The following is a 19501-nucleotide window of genomic DNA, read 5'->3' as shown; positions in this document are numbered from 1 at the left end:
CTCGGGGTTGTAACGTGGACGAATTAAATAATTCGATATGGTTTGGCGGTCCACGGTTCCTCCTAGAAGACCCTGCATTATTGCCAATCAAATCCCATTTCGAGCTCTCACCAGAAGACGAAGCATTAGAGAAGAGAAATATGCATTCACACTACATTCGACCCTAGAGAAAAATTCAATATTGGACCTTATTGAAAAATTCTCTTCTCACAAAAAATTGCTTCGTGCTTATATTACGATGGATCAGACGACCATCAAAATCCTCCATGGGCCAGGATCTGACTTCAAATGTATTAAACTTGAGTTTCTTAAAAATTGCACAGGTGGTCCAACATTCAGAGTTTTCGGATGTTATTCAAAAATTGCATAAAGGTACCACCCTACCCGCAAACTTGCAAAAACTCAATCCGTTTTTGCATGAATACTCGGATACATCGCTTTCGTTTAAATTAATCCGAGTAGGAGGTCGCCTATTAAATGCACCTCTCCCAAACGATGCCAAATTTCAGCTATTACTAATTAAAAATTCGCACTTCGTTATAACATATTTACGTTACCTGCACATTCGAAAACACCACGCTGGGGCTAAAGCGTTGGTTGCGCTTCTTCGAGAAGATTGCAGTAGAACCGTAAGAAACTGTATACATTGTTTTCATTACAAGCCGAAGTTGCAAAACCAAATTATGGGAAATTTGCCAGCCGAAAGACTTCGAGCACTACGACCCTTTCTTATATGTGGCGTAGATTTTTGTGGTCCGATATATACAACTTTAAAAATACGCGGTCGACCACCCATCAAAACATATATTGCAGTTTTCGTTTGCTTCACTTCAAAAGCAGTACATTTAGAATTAGTTTCGGACATTTCTTCTAATTCAATAATAATTTTTCTCCCTAAAAAGGTTCATTGGACGCCGAGGAATGCCGCAGAAAATGTTCAGCGACAACGCCACCAATTTCGTCGGCGCCGACCGCAAGCTGCGCGAGCTGAAAGAAGCATTTCTGGCCCAGGCTCCAGAATTGAAGGGATTCGCCGCAGACGAAGGGTTCAACTTCATCTTTATACCACCGAGGGCGCCGCACTTTTCTTTTGATCGGAATCTTACTTTTTCGCAACAGGCAATTAGGCTTCTTAATTATTCGCGCATCCCAAGTAATAATTTTTTCGCATCTCAAAAACGCTTGAGATTTTTCATACAATATGATAATTTTCGTTATTTTATTTAATTTTATTCCGAATATGCGTGTCAAATTGTATGTAGAAATTAAATAAATAAGTTGCGAGAGTATATAATGTTCGGTTACAGCCGAATTTAACCCTACATATATTTTACATAAATTTTGCAAAACAAACTGTTAACTTGAACTCTTTAGCTTAAGGAGGCATTATAATGATGGAAACTGATTGAAATAGATCAAGGAATAGACATACATAAGTCCAAGAATGATACAAGACAAGACTACGACATAGTGAAGTCATCCGAACCCAGAATGGGACTAGGCAATATGAAGAATTGTCAATTCAATCTTGGAGACTACAAAAGCTACCATTTTTATGCGAAGTATGCATACTTTTTCATAAACTATTTTCAGATTGATCCTTTGATTTCTTCTCTTTAACTTCACTTTTTTGGGATAACATGAATTCACACATCTGAAGTATCGAATGAAAATACATCGGTTGAATTTGATGCATCGGTGTTATACATCGAGTGGTTTTAATCAATTAATGGAAAATAATGATTATCGTTACGGTTTTAAAATTAAAAAAATCAATGACGATTCTAGTCACACAAAGAAACGGATAACGTCATGTTAATCCTTTTTGGATAATCCCTAATATCATCAAAGAGAGTGAAAGAATGCTTGGAGATATTAGTGATTAGCTTCTAATAATAACCGAAATATTAAAATGGTTACAAAATTATTTTTAAATAAGTCACTGTTCTCCAAGTCATGTTCTATGAACGTTAACACGTCGGAATTGAATTACTTAATATGACGAGTCAATTAGTCAATACCAGAGAAGTCACCCATGTGTACATATGTAGCAATAAAATTTTTATTTAATTGTTTATAATTCGTGTTACTTTGGGTACACTGAATTTATGTTAAATAAAATATATATGTTTGAGATTTGAAATGTACTGTTTTGAAGAGACGTTTGGATAAAAAAATTGTTTATTGTTATATCTATTGAAAAAAAATAAGAATCATGGCTATTGGAGAAAACAATAAACATGATTGCAAAATTTCTAATTCTGTTAAAAGAATTTTTAATAACATTTGTGTTGTTAGTGATTGTTGCGCTATTTCCTCCTCAAAAATGAAAAATAGTTTAACTCAAATTAATTACACCTATTTGCAGATGAAAAAACCAAAAATTGGAAAACATAAAGGTTTTTATAATTCGTTATTTGATGAAATAAATGAGAAAAGCGGCAAGGTTCGATTCAAGAATTTTAGGAGCCGAAATAGGAAAGATCAAGCACAGGAATCGTCATCAAAATTCCGGGAAAATACAATTTCTTGTTTACAACATTTCTATTCGTTCCAAAATATTGGAATTTGGGATTTAAAAACGCGAAATGTGGGTAAATATTCTCAACTTTCACATAACAAATTCAAGCAGAACGAAAATTTGACGATAAAGCATCATTGCATCTTGGACGACATTTTAAAATTAAATAGCTCTTGCTTTAAAAATGAGAAACATGATTTTGTGAGAATCAAAATTGCGAAAAGTTTTCGTAGTTTAAATATTAAAGAATTATTATCGAAAAACACGAAATCCTTCGATCTTGGAGACTACAAAATAAATATGAAAACTTTTGCAAAGAGAAAAAATAGTGAAGTGACAATTCATCATAGAAATATAAATAATTGCAAAATAACCCAGACTTTATTGTATCCGAAATATCCCAGCAAATTTCAGACGACAAATCATATATATTCACCTTTGGAATGTAAAGAAAATAGTAACAAAGAGTTTGTTTTCAGCCCAAGGAACAATGAATGTATAACTTTCAACTATTATATGAAAGAAAAAGATATACCGAAAGAATCAAAACAACTATACAAATATAACGAGATTTTTAAATACTGCTCAAAAAAAGGTCGACTTTTTTCTGATGTTATTTTAAAAAACAAAAAGCTACCGCTTTCCAAATCACACCCATTGGTATATAAGATCAAATGCGTAAAAAGTAGTAAGCTAACAATTAAAAATTATGGTATAAGAGATATTGTCCAAGAAGCAATGAAAAATACATCCGATAATAAAAGTTTGCAGATTGGGTCACCAATGTCCCTAAAAGATAATAATATATTTGAAAAAACTGCAGATTTTTCAAAATTGTACCTGTCAATAATATCCATGAATTTTAATAAATATAATACCCATCAGAGAACTTCAAATATTACAAATAAAAAATCAGTAACGAACATTTTATCAAAAACTACTAGTAAGTACAATCATGAAAAACTATTTAGAATGTCACTTTTTAATTTGCGGAATTCTTGTTTGTCATCCCGGTTATTCAATGGAATGGTGTATCCTAAAAATGAATGTCAGACTAAACACCAAAATAACCGAGTACTACAAAATAATGATAATAAATTATATAATTACGAAATTAAAAGACAATGTATTGAAAAGGACCATTGTCAAAACACTACAATGTCTTCATTGAATATTCAAGAATTAATTTGGGAAAAGTCAACGAGTTTTAATCGGGTTTCCAAAGCAGAGCAAGTGCGAGAAAATATCGAAGGGCATAGTGATATCGATGATTTAGTAATAGGCGCTGGAGTGAGTTCTCGAAAAGTTAAAAAAAAATATATACAAAAATTAAATTATGAAATAAAGTCGGATTCTAACTTATTATTGCTTGCTAAATATGATTCAAATACCCTTATAAAATATAGAAAAACGTTGCATTATGTGCCTACCGTTATTGCTAATAAAACAAATATCGAAGATACTGTAAGATTTACTAATGACTCAGCAATCATAAAAGATAAAAATGTTGTAATTATTAAAAATTCAAATTACTTACATAGTAGCGATTTTGCTTTCAGTTCTAAAGTTCCTACTTCCAGATCGGAATCATATGTAGAAGGAGATATTCAAATGAAATCCAATCGAAGGATAAAACTAAATAGTTATTCAGTATTGAATTTTTCTAATGACGCAGATTGTATTCCATGTACTGTTAAAGCCTCCAAAAACATTTTTGCCATTCTAGAGGAGGTAGTCAAAAAAAATATTGATGCATCTGTAGTACCCTTGCCTGGAAAGTATGATGGTACATTTGATTGTCATTACAAACCAAATATCAGTGTAATACATTTACTAAGTAAATGTGAAAATAATAATAATGTGGTGTGTAATCAACATAAATGCAACTCTTGGTCTAAATTAAATACATGTCGCAGTACAGATTTGGTTTTAAATCCACACTATTCTTCAATGATGAATAGAGTTGATGCCAAAATTATGTTTGATTCAATATGTTATCTTAATTTGAATAGTTTAATTGACTTAAATACTTCTTCAACATATATGAATAACATGGTAGGTGGTATCCAACACACAAAGGACAATTATGCGGATAATATTCGTACGCGGACTTCTCTCATCATTTACGTGGCTTCGGAGCAATTTAGCAGTTCAAAATTGTGTAAAATTAAAAATATAACTGTGCCTGTTTCTAACTGTAGAGATATTGAAAAGCCTGTATTCGAAAATGAAACAAATTTTACTTTTGAAGGAAATAATATTACTTATAACATCGAACGTGCAGAGCAGGAAATATTTTGTGAAACAAATGACATGCAAAAATATATTTTTTCTATAGGTAGCACTACAGCTTGCAGCGAAATAAAGCAATTAGATAAGGAAGAAATCCATTCTAAATTATACCGCGTAATGAATAATGGTGCAATTTGTAAAAAAAATACTACAATCAAAATCTTAAAACCAAAATTTTCAGGTAAGTTATTATATTTCAAAGTCCAATTCTTTAAAAATTGAAACTTAGCCACTTACTTTTATGCCTGTACTTAAGTTATGACCAATAAGTGCTTATCTTTATACTTTTGAGCGTTTAGAAGCCAAACTTCATACCAATTTCCTTCCATAACTCGAATGTCCATAATTCGAAGTCTTGAATTGGCAATAGAAGTCAAATTTTATACAAATTTCCTTCCATAACTTGAACTTTTCGGCCAGGGCATAATACAAAATGTAAAGTTTTACTATCGAGGCAGAATTTTAAAATATTCCTTCTATATCGTATGGAGGCGATCAAAAATATGGTATTACACTTATGGATTGCATAAATCGTGTAACAAAGACATGGGATACAAACGTCAAGAGCCAAACAATACCAAACTGCAACTACAGTACTTTTCGTTTAATTGACCATATGGTTAATTGGTTTCCCCATTTAAATGAACCGTGTGATCGGGCAAAAACATATAGCATATAAAAGCACATGTAAATTTCTCCGGATAATTGAACACGGTTAATTGATTTTCCCGCTTACTGCCTTCCCTAAATAAAAGCGTTGGCGGAACGTTTTTTACCGCTCAGCGTTAACGTCGGTGCGTCATCCCTAAATAAAAGCGGCAACTTTCCGTCAAATATCAAAATATTTACTTGAATTGTTGTTGTGAAATTTTGTTGTACAGAGAAACTTCGTTTTCCGCAGCCAACTTAACTTCGGAATGCTCTGTCAAAATAGAATTTTTCAACCGCTCAGCGTCGCCGTCGCGTTAATTCGGTATGTGCCATACAAATAGTATGGGTATGAGAATTATTAAGACACAACCACCGCACAAATAAGGCATTAACGTTGCACCAAACAAATTTCCATGTGGGAAAAATTGTGTCACTTTAAAAAACAAGAAAGTTAAGAATAAATAAATAAATTGAAATTAAAAATATAAATAAAAAATTGGAAAACCCGGACCGCTGAATACAAACCGTGTGAGGAAGGTGGCCCCTCAGTAGCTCTGGAGAAAGGACGACGACCAACCAAGGAGCGTAAGCCGCCTCACCAAACTTTTAACGTAAGACTTAGAATAAGAAAAAGTTATAATTAAAATAAATCTTAAGATTTATATATACATATATATATCCGTATTTAAAATCTAAAAAATGTAAATATCTATTTCAGGGTTGTACACTCTACAATAAAAACAAAAGCGTATAACATGTATATAATTCTGCGATTCACCACAAACGCGAGAACCAGAGATTATTAAAAACGAAAAACATTTATTAATAATAAAAAGGCTTGGACAGTCAATAAAAGCAGCCTATCCCATCACATCCAACAAGTTGCAAAAAAGGCAAATGTCCATCATTTCGTTGGCCGTTTTGTAGTGTAATGGGTAACCATCTGATCAATGCAGTCAACGCCGGCCTTTGTTGAATTATAAAATAAAATTGCTTCCGGTTTTTTGGCTTCACCTTCACAATCCTTTGTGTAGTGTAGGGTTGAAATCAAATTGACTGCCTTGTTCTTTTTCGGAACATAGCTACAAATCGAAACGAGATTATCGTGAAACCCTAAAAGAGTAGAAAGCAACGGACGAGACGGCTTTTTTTTAATTCTTCGGGTAAACACTTCTTATTTGCGCGAATAGTACCGACGGAAGCAAGTCCAATGGTAGCCATCGTTTGGCTCCTGCCAGTGTTGTGAAAAAGTTGTCAGCGACTATTGTTCTGCCGGTGTTTTCGTACCGCCATCCTTTTTTCCCGTGTACAATATACCTTGCAATGGGTATTTTGTTTGTGAGTCACATGCCCATCAGATTTTCACACCGTATTTGGCTGGTTTTGATAGTATGAATTACGTAAACTTTGTCTTGCCACGATAAGGAAACAATTGCTCATCAATCGTTACATTTTCATGCGGCTCATAGTTTCTGGCGAGGTTTTCATTTAAAAAATTCCATATATCGCGAATTGCGGCAGCCTTATCAGATTGTAGTCGGAATGAACGTGTGCGGCCATCATCGAAACGGATATATCGCGTCAATAACTTGAATCGTTTGAGTGGCATCGCAGCTCGAAAGATGGGAAGAGCATCTGTTTTCCACAAAAGTGGTGTGAACTGCATATTATTGTGCGTTACACCAGAAGCAATAAGAATGCCAATAAATGCATCAAGTTCGGTGCTAGTGAAATCCACCCAAACTTTAGGTTTTGAGGTTAGATTTTCTGCATTGTGTATGTATGTTATTGGCGTTGAACCGTTTAGCCGGTTATAGCCGAATCGATGAGAGCGCGCCACTCTTCTCTTTCCTTCGCAGTTCGGCGCCAGTTGGAGATTCCAAGTGTAACCAGGTCGCTCTCCACCTGGTCCCTCCAACGGAGCGGAGGCCTTCCTCTTCCTCGTCTTCCACCAGCGGGTACTGCATCGAATACATTGAGACTTGGGGCACTTTCATCCATTCGGACAACATGACCTAGCCAGCGTAGCCGCTGTCTTTTTATTCGCTGAACTATGTCAATGTCGTCGAATAACTCGTACAGCTCATCGTTCCATCGTCTGCGGTATTCGCCGTTGCCAATATTCTGAGGACCATAAATCTTGCGCAAATTTTTCCTCTCGAAAACTCTTAGTGTCGTCTCATCTGATGTTGACATCGTCCAAGCTTCTGCACCATAAAGCAGGACGGGAATGATAAGCGACTTGTAGAGTTTGATTTTGGTTCGTCGAAAGAGGACTTTACTGTTCAATTGCCTACTCAGTCCAAAGTAGCACCTGTTGGCAAGAGTGATTCTGCGCTGGATTTCGAGGCTGACATTGTTAGTGTTGTTGATACTGGTTCCCACACGAAATTATCTACGACTTCGAAGTTATGACTGTCAACAGTGACGTGGGAGCCAAGACGAGAGTGCGTTGACTGTTTGCTTGATGACAGGAAATATTTCGTCTTGTCTGGAGGGTCTGGAGGTGACCATTCGCTTCGCCTCCTTATCCATGCGGGAAAAAGCAGAACAAACGGCGAGGTTGTTGCTTCCGATGATATCAATATCATCGGCGTATGTCATGAGCTGTACACTCTTGTAGAAGATTGTACCTTCTCTATTTAGCTCTTATAATTTTTTCCAGCATCAGGTTAAAGAAGTCGCACGATAGTGAGTCACCTTGTCTGAAACCTCGTTTGGTATCGAACGGCTCGGAGAGGTCCTTCCCAATCATGACGGAGCTTTTGGTGTTGCTCAACGTGAACTTACACAGCCGTATTAGTTTTGCGGGGATACCAAATTCAGACATCGCGGCATAAAGGCAGCTCCTTGTCGTGCTGTCTAAAGCAGCTTTAAAATCGACAAAAAGGTGGTTTGTGTCGATCCTATTTGCACGTTTCTTCTCCAAGATTTGGCGCATGGTGAATATCTGGTCCATGGTGGATTTTCCAGGTCTAAAGCCACACTGACAAGGTCCAATCAGTTTGTTGACGGTGGGCTTAAGTCTTTCACACAGTACGCTCGATAGAACCTTATAGGCGATATTTAGCAGGCTTATCCCACGGTAATTGGCACAGTTTGTGGGATCTCCCTGTTTATGGATTGGGCAGAGCACACTGAGATTCCAATCGTCAGGCATGCTTTCTTCCGACCATATTTTGCAAAGAAGCTGATGCATGCACCTTATCAGTTCTTCGCCGCCGTATTTGAATAGCTCGGTCGGTAATCTATCGGCCCCTGCCGCTTTGTTGTTCTTCAAGCGGGTAATTGCTATTCGAATTTCTTCATGGTCGGGTAATGGAATATCTATTCCTTCGTCATCGATTGGGGAATCGGGTTCGCCATCACCTGGTGTTGTACTTTCACTGCCATTCAGCTGGTCGGAGAAGTGTTCCCTCCATAATTCCAGTATGCCCTGGACATCGGTTACCAGATTACCATCTTGGTCTCATGAGTATGCTCCGGTCTCGAAACCTTCGTAAAGTCGCTTAATTTTTTCATAAAATTTTTACCTCTGTCTGCCAGCTTCTCAAGCTCTTCGTACTTACGCATTTCGGCCTCTTTCTTTTTTTGTCTGCAGATGCGTCTCGCTTCGCTCTTCAGCTCTCGGTATCTATCCCATCCCGCACGTGTTGTGGTCGTTTGCAACGTTGCGAGGTAGGCAGTATGTTTTCTCACCGCTGCGAGACGGCATTCCTCATCGTACCAGCTTGTTTTTTGTCGTCGCCGAAATCCAATTGTTTCGGCTGCAGCGGTACGCAGTGAGTTTGAGATACCGTTCCACAGTTCCCTTATACCGAGATGCTGATGAGTGCTCTCAGAGAGCAGGAGTGCAAGTCGAGTAGAGTATTTCGTGGCTGTCTGTTGCGATTGCAGCTTTTCGACATGGAACCTTCCTTGTGTTTGTTGACGGGCGTTCTTTGCTGCACAGAGGCGGGTGCGTATCTTCGCTGCAACCAGATAATGATCCGAGTCTATATTTGGTCCTCGGAGAGTACGCACGTCTAAAACACTGGAGACATGTCTTCCGTCTATCACAACGTGATCGATTTGGTTACGCGTACCCACCTTCGTCCGTCCTTGTCCCGTCCATCGCACTTCTTGGATGGCGGTGATGTCAGCATTTAGTCGTATGAGGACATCAACCAGGTGGGCAGAGGCACCTTCCCAATTAAGGGTCCCGACATTCCAGGTGCATGCCCTTAAATCATTATCCTTAAAACTTGTGCAGAGGCTTTCGATTTTTCATTGGTACTTCGTTTTTTTGTGGTGGGTCCCAAACCCTACGCACAACCGCAGGAGCGGGTTCGTCTTCTCACTTTAGCTCGCCTTCAAACGGATGTTTGTTAGCTACCCAGAGGATACTTGGTCTAAAACAGGAAGTCGTGAGCTGCTTGAATCATGTGGAGAAGAATCGTTTTTGGCCCCTCCCAAGTGAATGACAATCAAAAACTTTCCTCACTTACGTGACTTTCTACACATGATCCCATCCTCCTATAGACAATAAAATTCTAGAAAGCTACCTGGAAGCGCAAGTCGTTTGCTACAATCTAAATATATTTAAATAACAATTGAAAACAAAATATGCCTGGCCAGACCAGTTGGTCTCTTTCGTACTTGTTTTTATTCAACTTTGCACTTCCAAAAATGTTAGTAAGAATAACAGCGGATTTATGTAAACAAATAAATTGTATTTCTTTGTCAAAATGGTAAACAAATGGGAATTCAACTGATAGAAAAGCGTAACCATGGTTACATATGACAGTATTTAAATAATATTTAAATGGCAAAGCGTGACTATTTAAATAAAAATTAAGTCAAATGGTGGAACTGAAATTAATTATTTTTCTCTTAAATTTGTTTCGTGAAACTGGCTGTTAGTGAGATATAATTTTTGTTTAACAACTTCGAAAAATCGTCTTTGCATTGATTTCCACAACTTTTTAGTAAGTTTGGGGGATAACTTCTTGCACTTCCTGCACAAAGTTGTTCCCGTCCCTAATATTGTAAATTTTCAACATATTTTTAACGATAGACCATAAATTTTCAATTGAATTTATGTCTGGGCTTTGCGGTGTTGTTTTTAGGTAAAATGGACAGTAGTAGAAGATCCAAAGACGAGTATCCAGAGCAGTATGTTTGGGGTCATTATCTTGGTGAAACAGATATCGACCCCCCAATCCAAGTTTATGTGCACTTGCGTGTATTTATGCTATATTTTTAGTTTTTGTGGAAATATTATTAACTTTTATATAAAAATCAATAGATTTGGCATTCCGCAGTAATTTTTCATCCAAATCTAGTTTTTTTTTCAAAATTGGTTTGAAATGTCTATTTTCGCTGAAAAAATAAGGTGTACAAATACGGATTTTGCATACTGCATGTATAACATTTACATATGTATAACATATAACACCAGATATTATCAATTTACAATCACATTTTTTGTACGTTTAATATGTAAAACGAACAAAAACATTTAAAACAAGTAAGGAAAGGCTAAGTTCGGGTGCAACCGAACATTTTATACTCTCGAAATTTATTGCTGTATTTTTGTTAAGATAACACACAATTTGACCCATATATTCGGCATAAAGTTCAGTAAAAAAACGAAAATCATCATATATAGTATATAGGCTGAGGAAATTCCTGAACCGGTTTCACTCATTTTTATCACCAACATACATTATATCTAAGGTTATATGCTATAAGCTATTAAGCCCATCGTATTTTTGAAAATCCTATAATTAGCTATATGAGAGCTAGGGGAAGTTATGACCTGATTTTAACCATTTCTGATACAAAGACACACTATTAGAAGAAAAAGATTTCCTCTGAATTAAATTAAGATATCTGAGAGATTTACCGATATTTTCGGTGAAAAATTACCATAAGGCTCTGAGTTCTTCAAATTCGATATCCGGGGCCTTGAAAAGTTATAGTCCGATTTCGACAATTTTTTCACAAGTGATGCCACGGATCATATACAGTATTTGTGTAAAGTTTTATTTCGCCATCTTCATTGCTTCCTAATGTATATCTTATAAAGTGAAGGAATCAGATGGACTTCAAAATTGAGTTATATGGGAAGTTGTCGTGGTTGTGAACCGATTTCATCCATTTTTCACACGTGTGTCAAGAAAATGTTATACACCGAATTTCATTGAATTCTGTCGAGTAGTTCCTGAGATATGGTTTTTGACCCATAAGTGGGCGATGACCCCCCTACTCTCTTAGCAACTTTGTTGCGAGAGTATACAAATTTTTAAATCGTGAAAGTAATAGCGGTTTTTTCATAGCTTTCTAAATATTGTATAATCGTTATAAGAAAACATTGGACTATTTGATTGAATATAATCTGTACTAGAGTGATTACTACGTTATATGATTACTAAACCTCACTCAGGATCAGCATATTTTTTAGTGTAAACACACACATTTTCAAAAAAAGAAAAAAAGTTCAAAAAACATTGCCTCTTAACGGTAGTTTAAAGTAAATAAACTCTTTAAAAAATGTATTAAAGAAAGTTAATATATAAATAATTGGTTAATATTATTTTATTGTTTTCGAATTTCACAAAATTACAAACAAAATCTGGTTAAAGCAAATTGTTTTCAATGTTTGTTCGAAATTCAGTTAATCTTCATTTACGAAGTTATAAAATTTCCATTGTATTATGTATAAAATTTTGAAAGCGAGGCGGATAAACTGAACGCTTTGAGTATATTGATACATTTAATTGTATTGGTTGCTGGTGTAATTTAGATTTCAGTAACTTATGGGTTTCATGTTTTTTGTCGTTATCAGCATTAATATTCAACTAAATAAATAAAGCAATAATAAATACATTATTTATCATGACGACAAGAAATCGGTTTAAAGTACAAAATTCAAAAATTTTATATGAATTATTGAACGGGACTCGCTTTTTACGGATAATTATGAAGGTTGTACTTAAAATTATGACACATTTACATAGTGTTAAAACTAGCTGTGTCAAATATTTCTTACCGCTGGTGGGGGAAAATAAATGATAGTCTAGCTTTATTGAGAATTTATTTCATTCTCAAAATGTATAAAACAATGTAGTTTCTAACAAACCTTACCGCTGGTGGGGGGTAATGAAAGACTTGCATTGAGTGAGAATCTAATTCATTCTGATTTTATTTTGGTTTTTTACTTATTTATATACAAATTTTAGAATTATCTTAACTATCTAATATATATGTTTGTGTGTATGTTTATATGTATATTTTATATGTTGCAGGATAAGGGGTTATTTCAAATGCATACAAGCAATTGCCCAAATGTATTTTTAGAACCAATAGGTTATCTTGTGCATACATATAAATGTGTTTGTTGAGTGCATGCATGTTGCATATAGATGCATGTGTGCCTCATATAAATATATGTACGTTGTATATATAAATGTATGTATTATATGTATGTATGTATGTATGCTCGTTAAATATATTTGAACATACATATTTATGTTCAGTGGACTGTATGTGTTCTTACATTTTTCTTATTTAATATTCTTAATATGTAGAGTAATAAAAAATGTATATATATGTATTGCTGCATAAAAACTAAGTGTGGCCTTTTGACGCCAACATAGATGTTCATTTTTGAACATTCTCCCGGGCGACAAAAGTGATTCCTGTTCATTTTTGAACACATAGGTACTGGTAGCTTTCACCAAACGAAGTAGCATTATTTATGTATTGCATTTGAATTCTTTATTTTATTTAGTTATATTCACCACTAGTAAAACTGGATAAAATGTGGCAAAAAAATTATAATAATTTTATTCATTACTTTTTCGCCAACAATGCACTATGGGAAATTTGGCCGATTTCATGGTATTAATTAATAACTTTTAAACTAAGTAAGATTTTTCGAAATGGTTTTTTGTATTAGTCTTATGGAGATCGTTGGAAATAGTTTTTGGTAAAATGGGCGTGGTTCCGCCCTCCCATTTGGATAAATTAATCAAAAACTTTTTAAATAAATAAGATTTTTCAAAACGGTTTTTTTTATTATTGATATGGACTCTGTTGGAAATAGTTGTTGTATAAATGGGCGTGGTTCCGCCCTCCCAGGACGAGAAATTTTTTTTTTTATTTCATATAGAAAAGTTGATAAAGTGACAACCAAATAATACAATAATAAGTTTATAAAATATTTTCATTCTCAAGGTCTTCGTCAGACATAAAATAAAAATTGTCAATTTCATCTCCAATTTCCTCAATTTGATCCTGGCCTTTAAAATTGCACAATAAAAGATTTAAAACTTCTGAAGGAAGTTCCATACTTTAATGCTTCCGAATTCGCTGCATAAGGTTTGTTAAAGAAATGACAGGATCAGAAATAAATAAGGCTCTGTTGAAAACATCCATAAAATTATTAACACGACTATGCTTCCGTGCGTGATGCAGTCTATCTGCTTTATAAATTTTGTTGCGTGCTTCCGACGCTTCTTCTCCGAATTATCCAACGGGAAGTATTATATTTTCCATAATTTGCCTTGAATGGACAATTATTTTGTGAACGGTTGCCGTCATTGGCAACCATGGATAACAATCCACAATTTGTTCCCCAGTTTTAAAACAAAATTGTTCAAATTTCTCCAAATCAATCGGCAGTTGACAAGACAAGCAAATTAATATCACTCTTAAGTTCCGAATTATTTCTTAATCAACTCCGGTAATTTCTGCAAATGTTTCAAAATTGGTAAATGCTCGCCGTGCCGTGTTTCCATTGTAGATCCATTTTGTTATTTAAATTAACAAGGAGACTTTGCATCCATGTGATTTAGATAGAGCTGCAGCTTCTTTCCTCTGTGCTTCTTCACCTTTAACCGAATAAGCCAATTTCGGGCGTCCAATTTGACGTTTCTCGATTTGATTCGGTTCAGAGAAACAAAGTTTTATTGCACTTTGCAGCCAATTTGCATACTTCTTCTCAAAATAGTTTTTGTTTCTCTTGCATATCTTCCATTTACCATTTATATTTAAGCAAAATAAACTGCTTTTTTTTAAATAGTTGTTGTGTTTTACAACATCAATGTTTCTACTTATTTTGCTCGAAAGAAAATCAAGAATTGATCTTTCTTGGTTTTAGTTCTCCGTCTCCTTACGCCATACTTCAAAAATCTCCGCGTTCGAAAACTCGAAAATACCTGACAAAAAACGAAATTTCGCAGATCGTGCGCATTTGTGCACATTGAGACAAATTGCCTTTTATTCATAATTAATGGCTCTATGACATATACTGGACTTACACTGTTACAACGATATGTATTTTTTGTAAGTCTACATAAAGTTAATTTTTTTTTCCAAAAAATTACCTTTAGACCTGTTTTAAAATTGGCTAAATATTAGTAAGACAGGCACATATCAAAATATTAGTACACACAACATATAATACAAACCAGTATGATTGTTTTCCATCATAAATTGAATTAATTACTTTTAAGTATCGCACTTTCAAAATAGCTAACCAAAAACTGCCTCTTCTCAACCACGTGCTTTTGGGCTGCAACAGCTGACTTTAACAGTGCATAGCCTTAACAGTGCACTGTTAATTAACATTTTTGGTATGGAGTCATATGGAGCCATGTGTTTTTAATATGTTTACATAAAAAAAACCCAAATATTTAAACTTTGATAAAAGGACTAAATACCATGAAATCGGGCAAATTCCCCATAGTGCAATGCCACCGCGTTCATCCTTAATAAGATCGCATACCTTTTCATGTATGTCTGTACATTTATAATTGAATGTACAATGTAATTTAAATTTATATTTGGAAAATGGATATGAAATGAAAACTACTTCAAGTTTGATAGATTCCTATCAAATTTACCGATAGTAAAAGGTCAAATATCAAATAATTGCAGTAGAGGAGGACATAACCTCGTAAACTGTATATAACACTCACTTCAATTAACTACATAATCTTAGATAGTATTAATAATAGTAAACAAGTAAGGAAGAGCTAAGTTCGGGTGTAACCGAACATTTATACTCTCGCAATTTATTTATTTAACTTTATTAATATTATATAATACACAATTTGACCCACATATTCGTCATATATATTGTATAAAGTCCATTGAAAGTTGGAAACCCTAATATTAGGTTAGAAGCACCGAGGTCCTCATGTTCGATATATGGGGCCCTGAAAACCTATGGTCCGATTTCGGCGATTTTTGAAAATGGGCTGCCACACTATAAATAAAGTATTTGTGCAAAGTTTTGCACCGATATCTTCACTAGTGCTTACTATATATGTATGTATATGGTAAAGTAAACGATTCAGATCATCTTCTAAGTTCTGGTATATAGGAAGTAGGCGTGGTTGTGAAGCGATTTGGCCAATTTTCACAACATATTATTGGCAGGTAAGGAAGTTTTATTGAAATCGGTCGAGTAGTTCCTGAGATATGGTTTTTGACCCATAAGTGGGCGACGCCACGCCCATTTTCCATTTTGTAAAAAAATCTGAGTGCAGCTTCCATCTGCCATTTCTTATGTGAAATTTAGTGTTTCTGACGTTTTTCGTTAGTGAGATAACCCACTTTTAGTAATTTTCGACCTAACCTTTGTATGGGAGGTGGGCGTGGTTATTATCCGATTTCTTTCATTTTTGGACTGTATTAAGAAGTGGCTAAAAAAACGACTGCAGAAAGCTTCATTGGCTTGCGAGCTAAATACAAATAACCGATTTGTGGGCGGGACCACGCCCACTTCCCCAAAAAAATTACATCCAAATATGCCCCTTCCTAGTGCAATCCTTTATTCCAAATTTTACTGTTACAACTTTATTTATGGCTTAGTTATGACACTTTATGTGTTTTTGGTTTTCGCCATTTTGTGGGCGTGCCAGTAGACCGATTTTGCCCATTTTCGAAAGCAACCCTCTCACGGTCCCAAGGAACAAGTGTTCCAAGTTTCATTAAGATATCTCAATTTTTACTCAAGTTATCGCTTGCACGGACGGACAGACGGACGGACAAACATCCGGATTTCAACTCCACTCGTCATCCTGATCATTTATATATATATAACCCCATATCTAACTCTTTTATTTCTTGGTGACACAAACAACCGTTATGTGAACAAAACTATAATACTCTGTGCAACAGGTTGCGAGAGTATAAAAAAGAATGGGGTTGCACTCCGGGAGTGCAGGCAGAAGTGAAAACTTGAACTTATGGAGCGTTGGGCACTTTTTTGGGTGAGCATTTTTAGGTGCTCTCGCGACATACCTTTATAGAGGTATGATTTATTGAATTTGATGAAATTGTTTTTTTTTTTATAATAGGCTGCTTTCTTCTAATTTTTTCAATGAAAAACAGTTAATTACTTATGGACCAGCGATTTGAAATGAACGTATTACTGTTGGAGGTACATAAGGCACATCTCTGGTAGATGGACCAGCGATTTGAGGAGGTACGCTTTGTTGTACAAACGTTTGGTCAGTTGATAATAAATTTAACGTTCTTCGTTTATCTCTATATCGTTCACAATAATCTTTGTTCGCTTGTTTCGCCAAGTCTGACTTATGTGGGTGTTTCTCTCTGTATCGGTTATCATATTCTTTTCTTTTTTGTTTTCTTTTTTCTACTTCATCCTCATAAGTGGAGTAATCTATCGAGTTTTTTCTTTTTCGAGCATCATTTGAATCATCCGCATCCATTTTCAAGACAAATCTATGATCAAAAATAAAAATGTAGATTTTTTTAAAGCTATAGCATATATATTTTTTGGGGTTTTCCTACTTTTCCGGCTTTACCATAATTTTTAGCTATTTCCCGACCATCGAATCACGTCCCTAGTGAAATTCTCTAATAAAATGAGTATATTTTCGATTTTTCAGGTTTTCCTACTTTTCCGGCTTTCCGATAATTTTTAATTCTTAGCTGAAATGAGCATAGAGTTAATTTTCCTAATTTCCCAAAATTTCGAGATTTTTTGTAATTTTGTAAAAATTTATCAATTTCAAACTTTAAATGCAGCGCCTTTTTAAACACTAGCGCCAAACTTGTATTCTTGTAATGTAACTGTTGGTAAAACAGGAAGTTTTCTTCCTAGCCGAAGAAAGAGACAGCTGATATATACCTATGCGTATACTAATAGTATTGTACACTATTGTAAACATACATGTACCCCACGTGTTTCTCATTTTTTAGATAATTTTATTTAATAACGTGTTTCATTTGTTTATGTACGTATCATGTATTTAATAAAATAAAATAATAATTTACTTACGCGATAACGAGCAACAGTTGTAATAATGTATACAAAATATAGTAACACTATAGTATACAAAAGCACTACAACAATGTTTTTATTAATTCTATTAACACTTTAGATTTGTTTTTTTTTTTTTTTAACACAATACCATAGCAGCAACACAAGACAAATGAAATATTTAAATAAATAAATTTTCCGTTTAATATTCATTTATAAAATAATTATAAAAAACTCTCAATTTCATCTGTCGCGAGGGCAAGAACGAATGCCATGCAAAGACTGCGTATAGTATGCAGAGCTCTCGCATACCTATACACTCTGAGTATAAATCAGTGGTCGGCACTCCAAACCACAATTGTGCCGACTCAAGTCACACGTACGCTTACGCTCTATCATTCAGTCGTTGTCGAACCAGCAACGAGTAAACATCGCGCATGGCTATGGCACTTTGCACAAGTGCCCTGCGCGAAATGCCTACTTTTATGAATGTCGTTTCATGTTATGTATTACATTTATGGTTTTTAGCTATTTAAGGACAGAAAAGTTAACGCCTTTGTGTTCTAATATATTTGTTTAAATAATATAAATAATGTAAAATGAGCTCAAAACTTCATGTTTTATGAAAAATTAAAAACATTCTTAAAGTGTTAGGCTACAGAGTTCTCACTCACTGTGACTGTTCGTGCTCACCTATACAGTCACAATTCCTCTCGTGCCGACCACTGGTATAAATATAGATATGTAATCTCGTCTGTCGCGAGAGCACGAACGAATGCCCATGCAAAGAGCGCGTATAGTATACAAGTTAACGACAGACTCCACACAGCAACTTTACAATAACTATAAACATAATTGAATCTTTACACTTTGTAACTATGCAAGCACATAAATTAAAATCTTTATTAATGTTTTTGTTTATCTAAGAATTCGCTGCACTTTTTCCGTTCAGAATGGAATAATCCATTCTTATCCAAACAATATTTGTAGCCCTCACAAGAAGGCATAATAAAAGTAAGAATATTGATAAGTAAGCAAAATTCAAGATTCCGTTATTTGTTTTGATAATAATTGGAGATCCAATGCTCTGGCATTTCATCACTTAATGCAATGTCAAAGCATCTCAAATAACACTGGACCATAAATTTGAATTTTTTTTTTGTTACACGGATGCCACTATCCATTTTGTATGTGAAATGGCTCGCTGATTTCGAAAATCGAATTTTTTTTTTTTTCTATGGATACGTTTTTGAGATATTTGCAATTTACCGTTATTTGACCAAAAAAAAGTGTCTTCACTTAATCATGTATATCTCACTGACCAGTTGAGCAATCTTACTGCAATCAATTAAATTTATTTGCATTAGAAATTTTCCGCAACTAATTACCCTTCGAAAATCTGCCTGTATACCTACACACATGTTAGGCAAATTAACATGACTACAGGGATTTCGCACCTGACACCTCTTGCTTTCGATGCAAACTACCTACTACAACAGTATTTGAGTATTACTGTTCTAAAAGTATTATTTTATTATTATTATTAGTTATTTGTTTATTCTAATGATATTCGAAAACAATCCCACTCCTACTTTACACACTACATACGCATATACGTATACATTGACTTTGAGTGACTTGGATATATTTATTTGATCATGTATAACTTTCCTATTTATCCATGGATTTTGTTCGTTGGTAGCTTATTTTTTTCTAAAGAAACAGAACTTCATATGAAATAAAAAAAAATGCCAAAG

General features: G+C 34.7%; 1 protein-coding gene across 22 annotated transcripts in view; it reads left to right on the top strand.

The window, feature by feature from the left end:
* The first annotated feature begins 2114 nt into the window (after positions 1–2114).
* Positions 2115–19501, top strand: part of LOC105220101 (uncharacterized) — a 271949-nt gene continuing 254562 nt past the window's right edge. For 3 of the 22 annotated variants that reach the window (XM_054226385.1, XM_054226383.1, XM_054226384.1), the window contains exon 1: positions 2121–4994. In XM_054226385.1, coding sequence (XP_054082360.1) covers positions 2216–4994 — 2779 coding nt within the window. In that variant the 5' untranslated portion in view covers positions 2121–2215. The other 19 variants (XM_054226391.1, XM_054226386.1, XM_054226390.1 and 16 more) reach the window with 16 other exon arrangements.

Source organism: Zeugodacus cucurbitae, chromosome 3, assembly GCF_028554725.1.
Source record: "Zeugodacus cucurbitae isolate PBARC_wt_2022May chromosome 3, idZeuCucr1.2, whole genome shotgun sequence".
Lineage (NCBI taxonomy): Eukaryota > Metazoa > Arthropoda > Insecta > Diptera > Tephritidae > Zeugodacus > Zeugodacus cucurbitae.
This window is presented reverse-complemented; position numbering and strand designations above follow the sequence as displayed.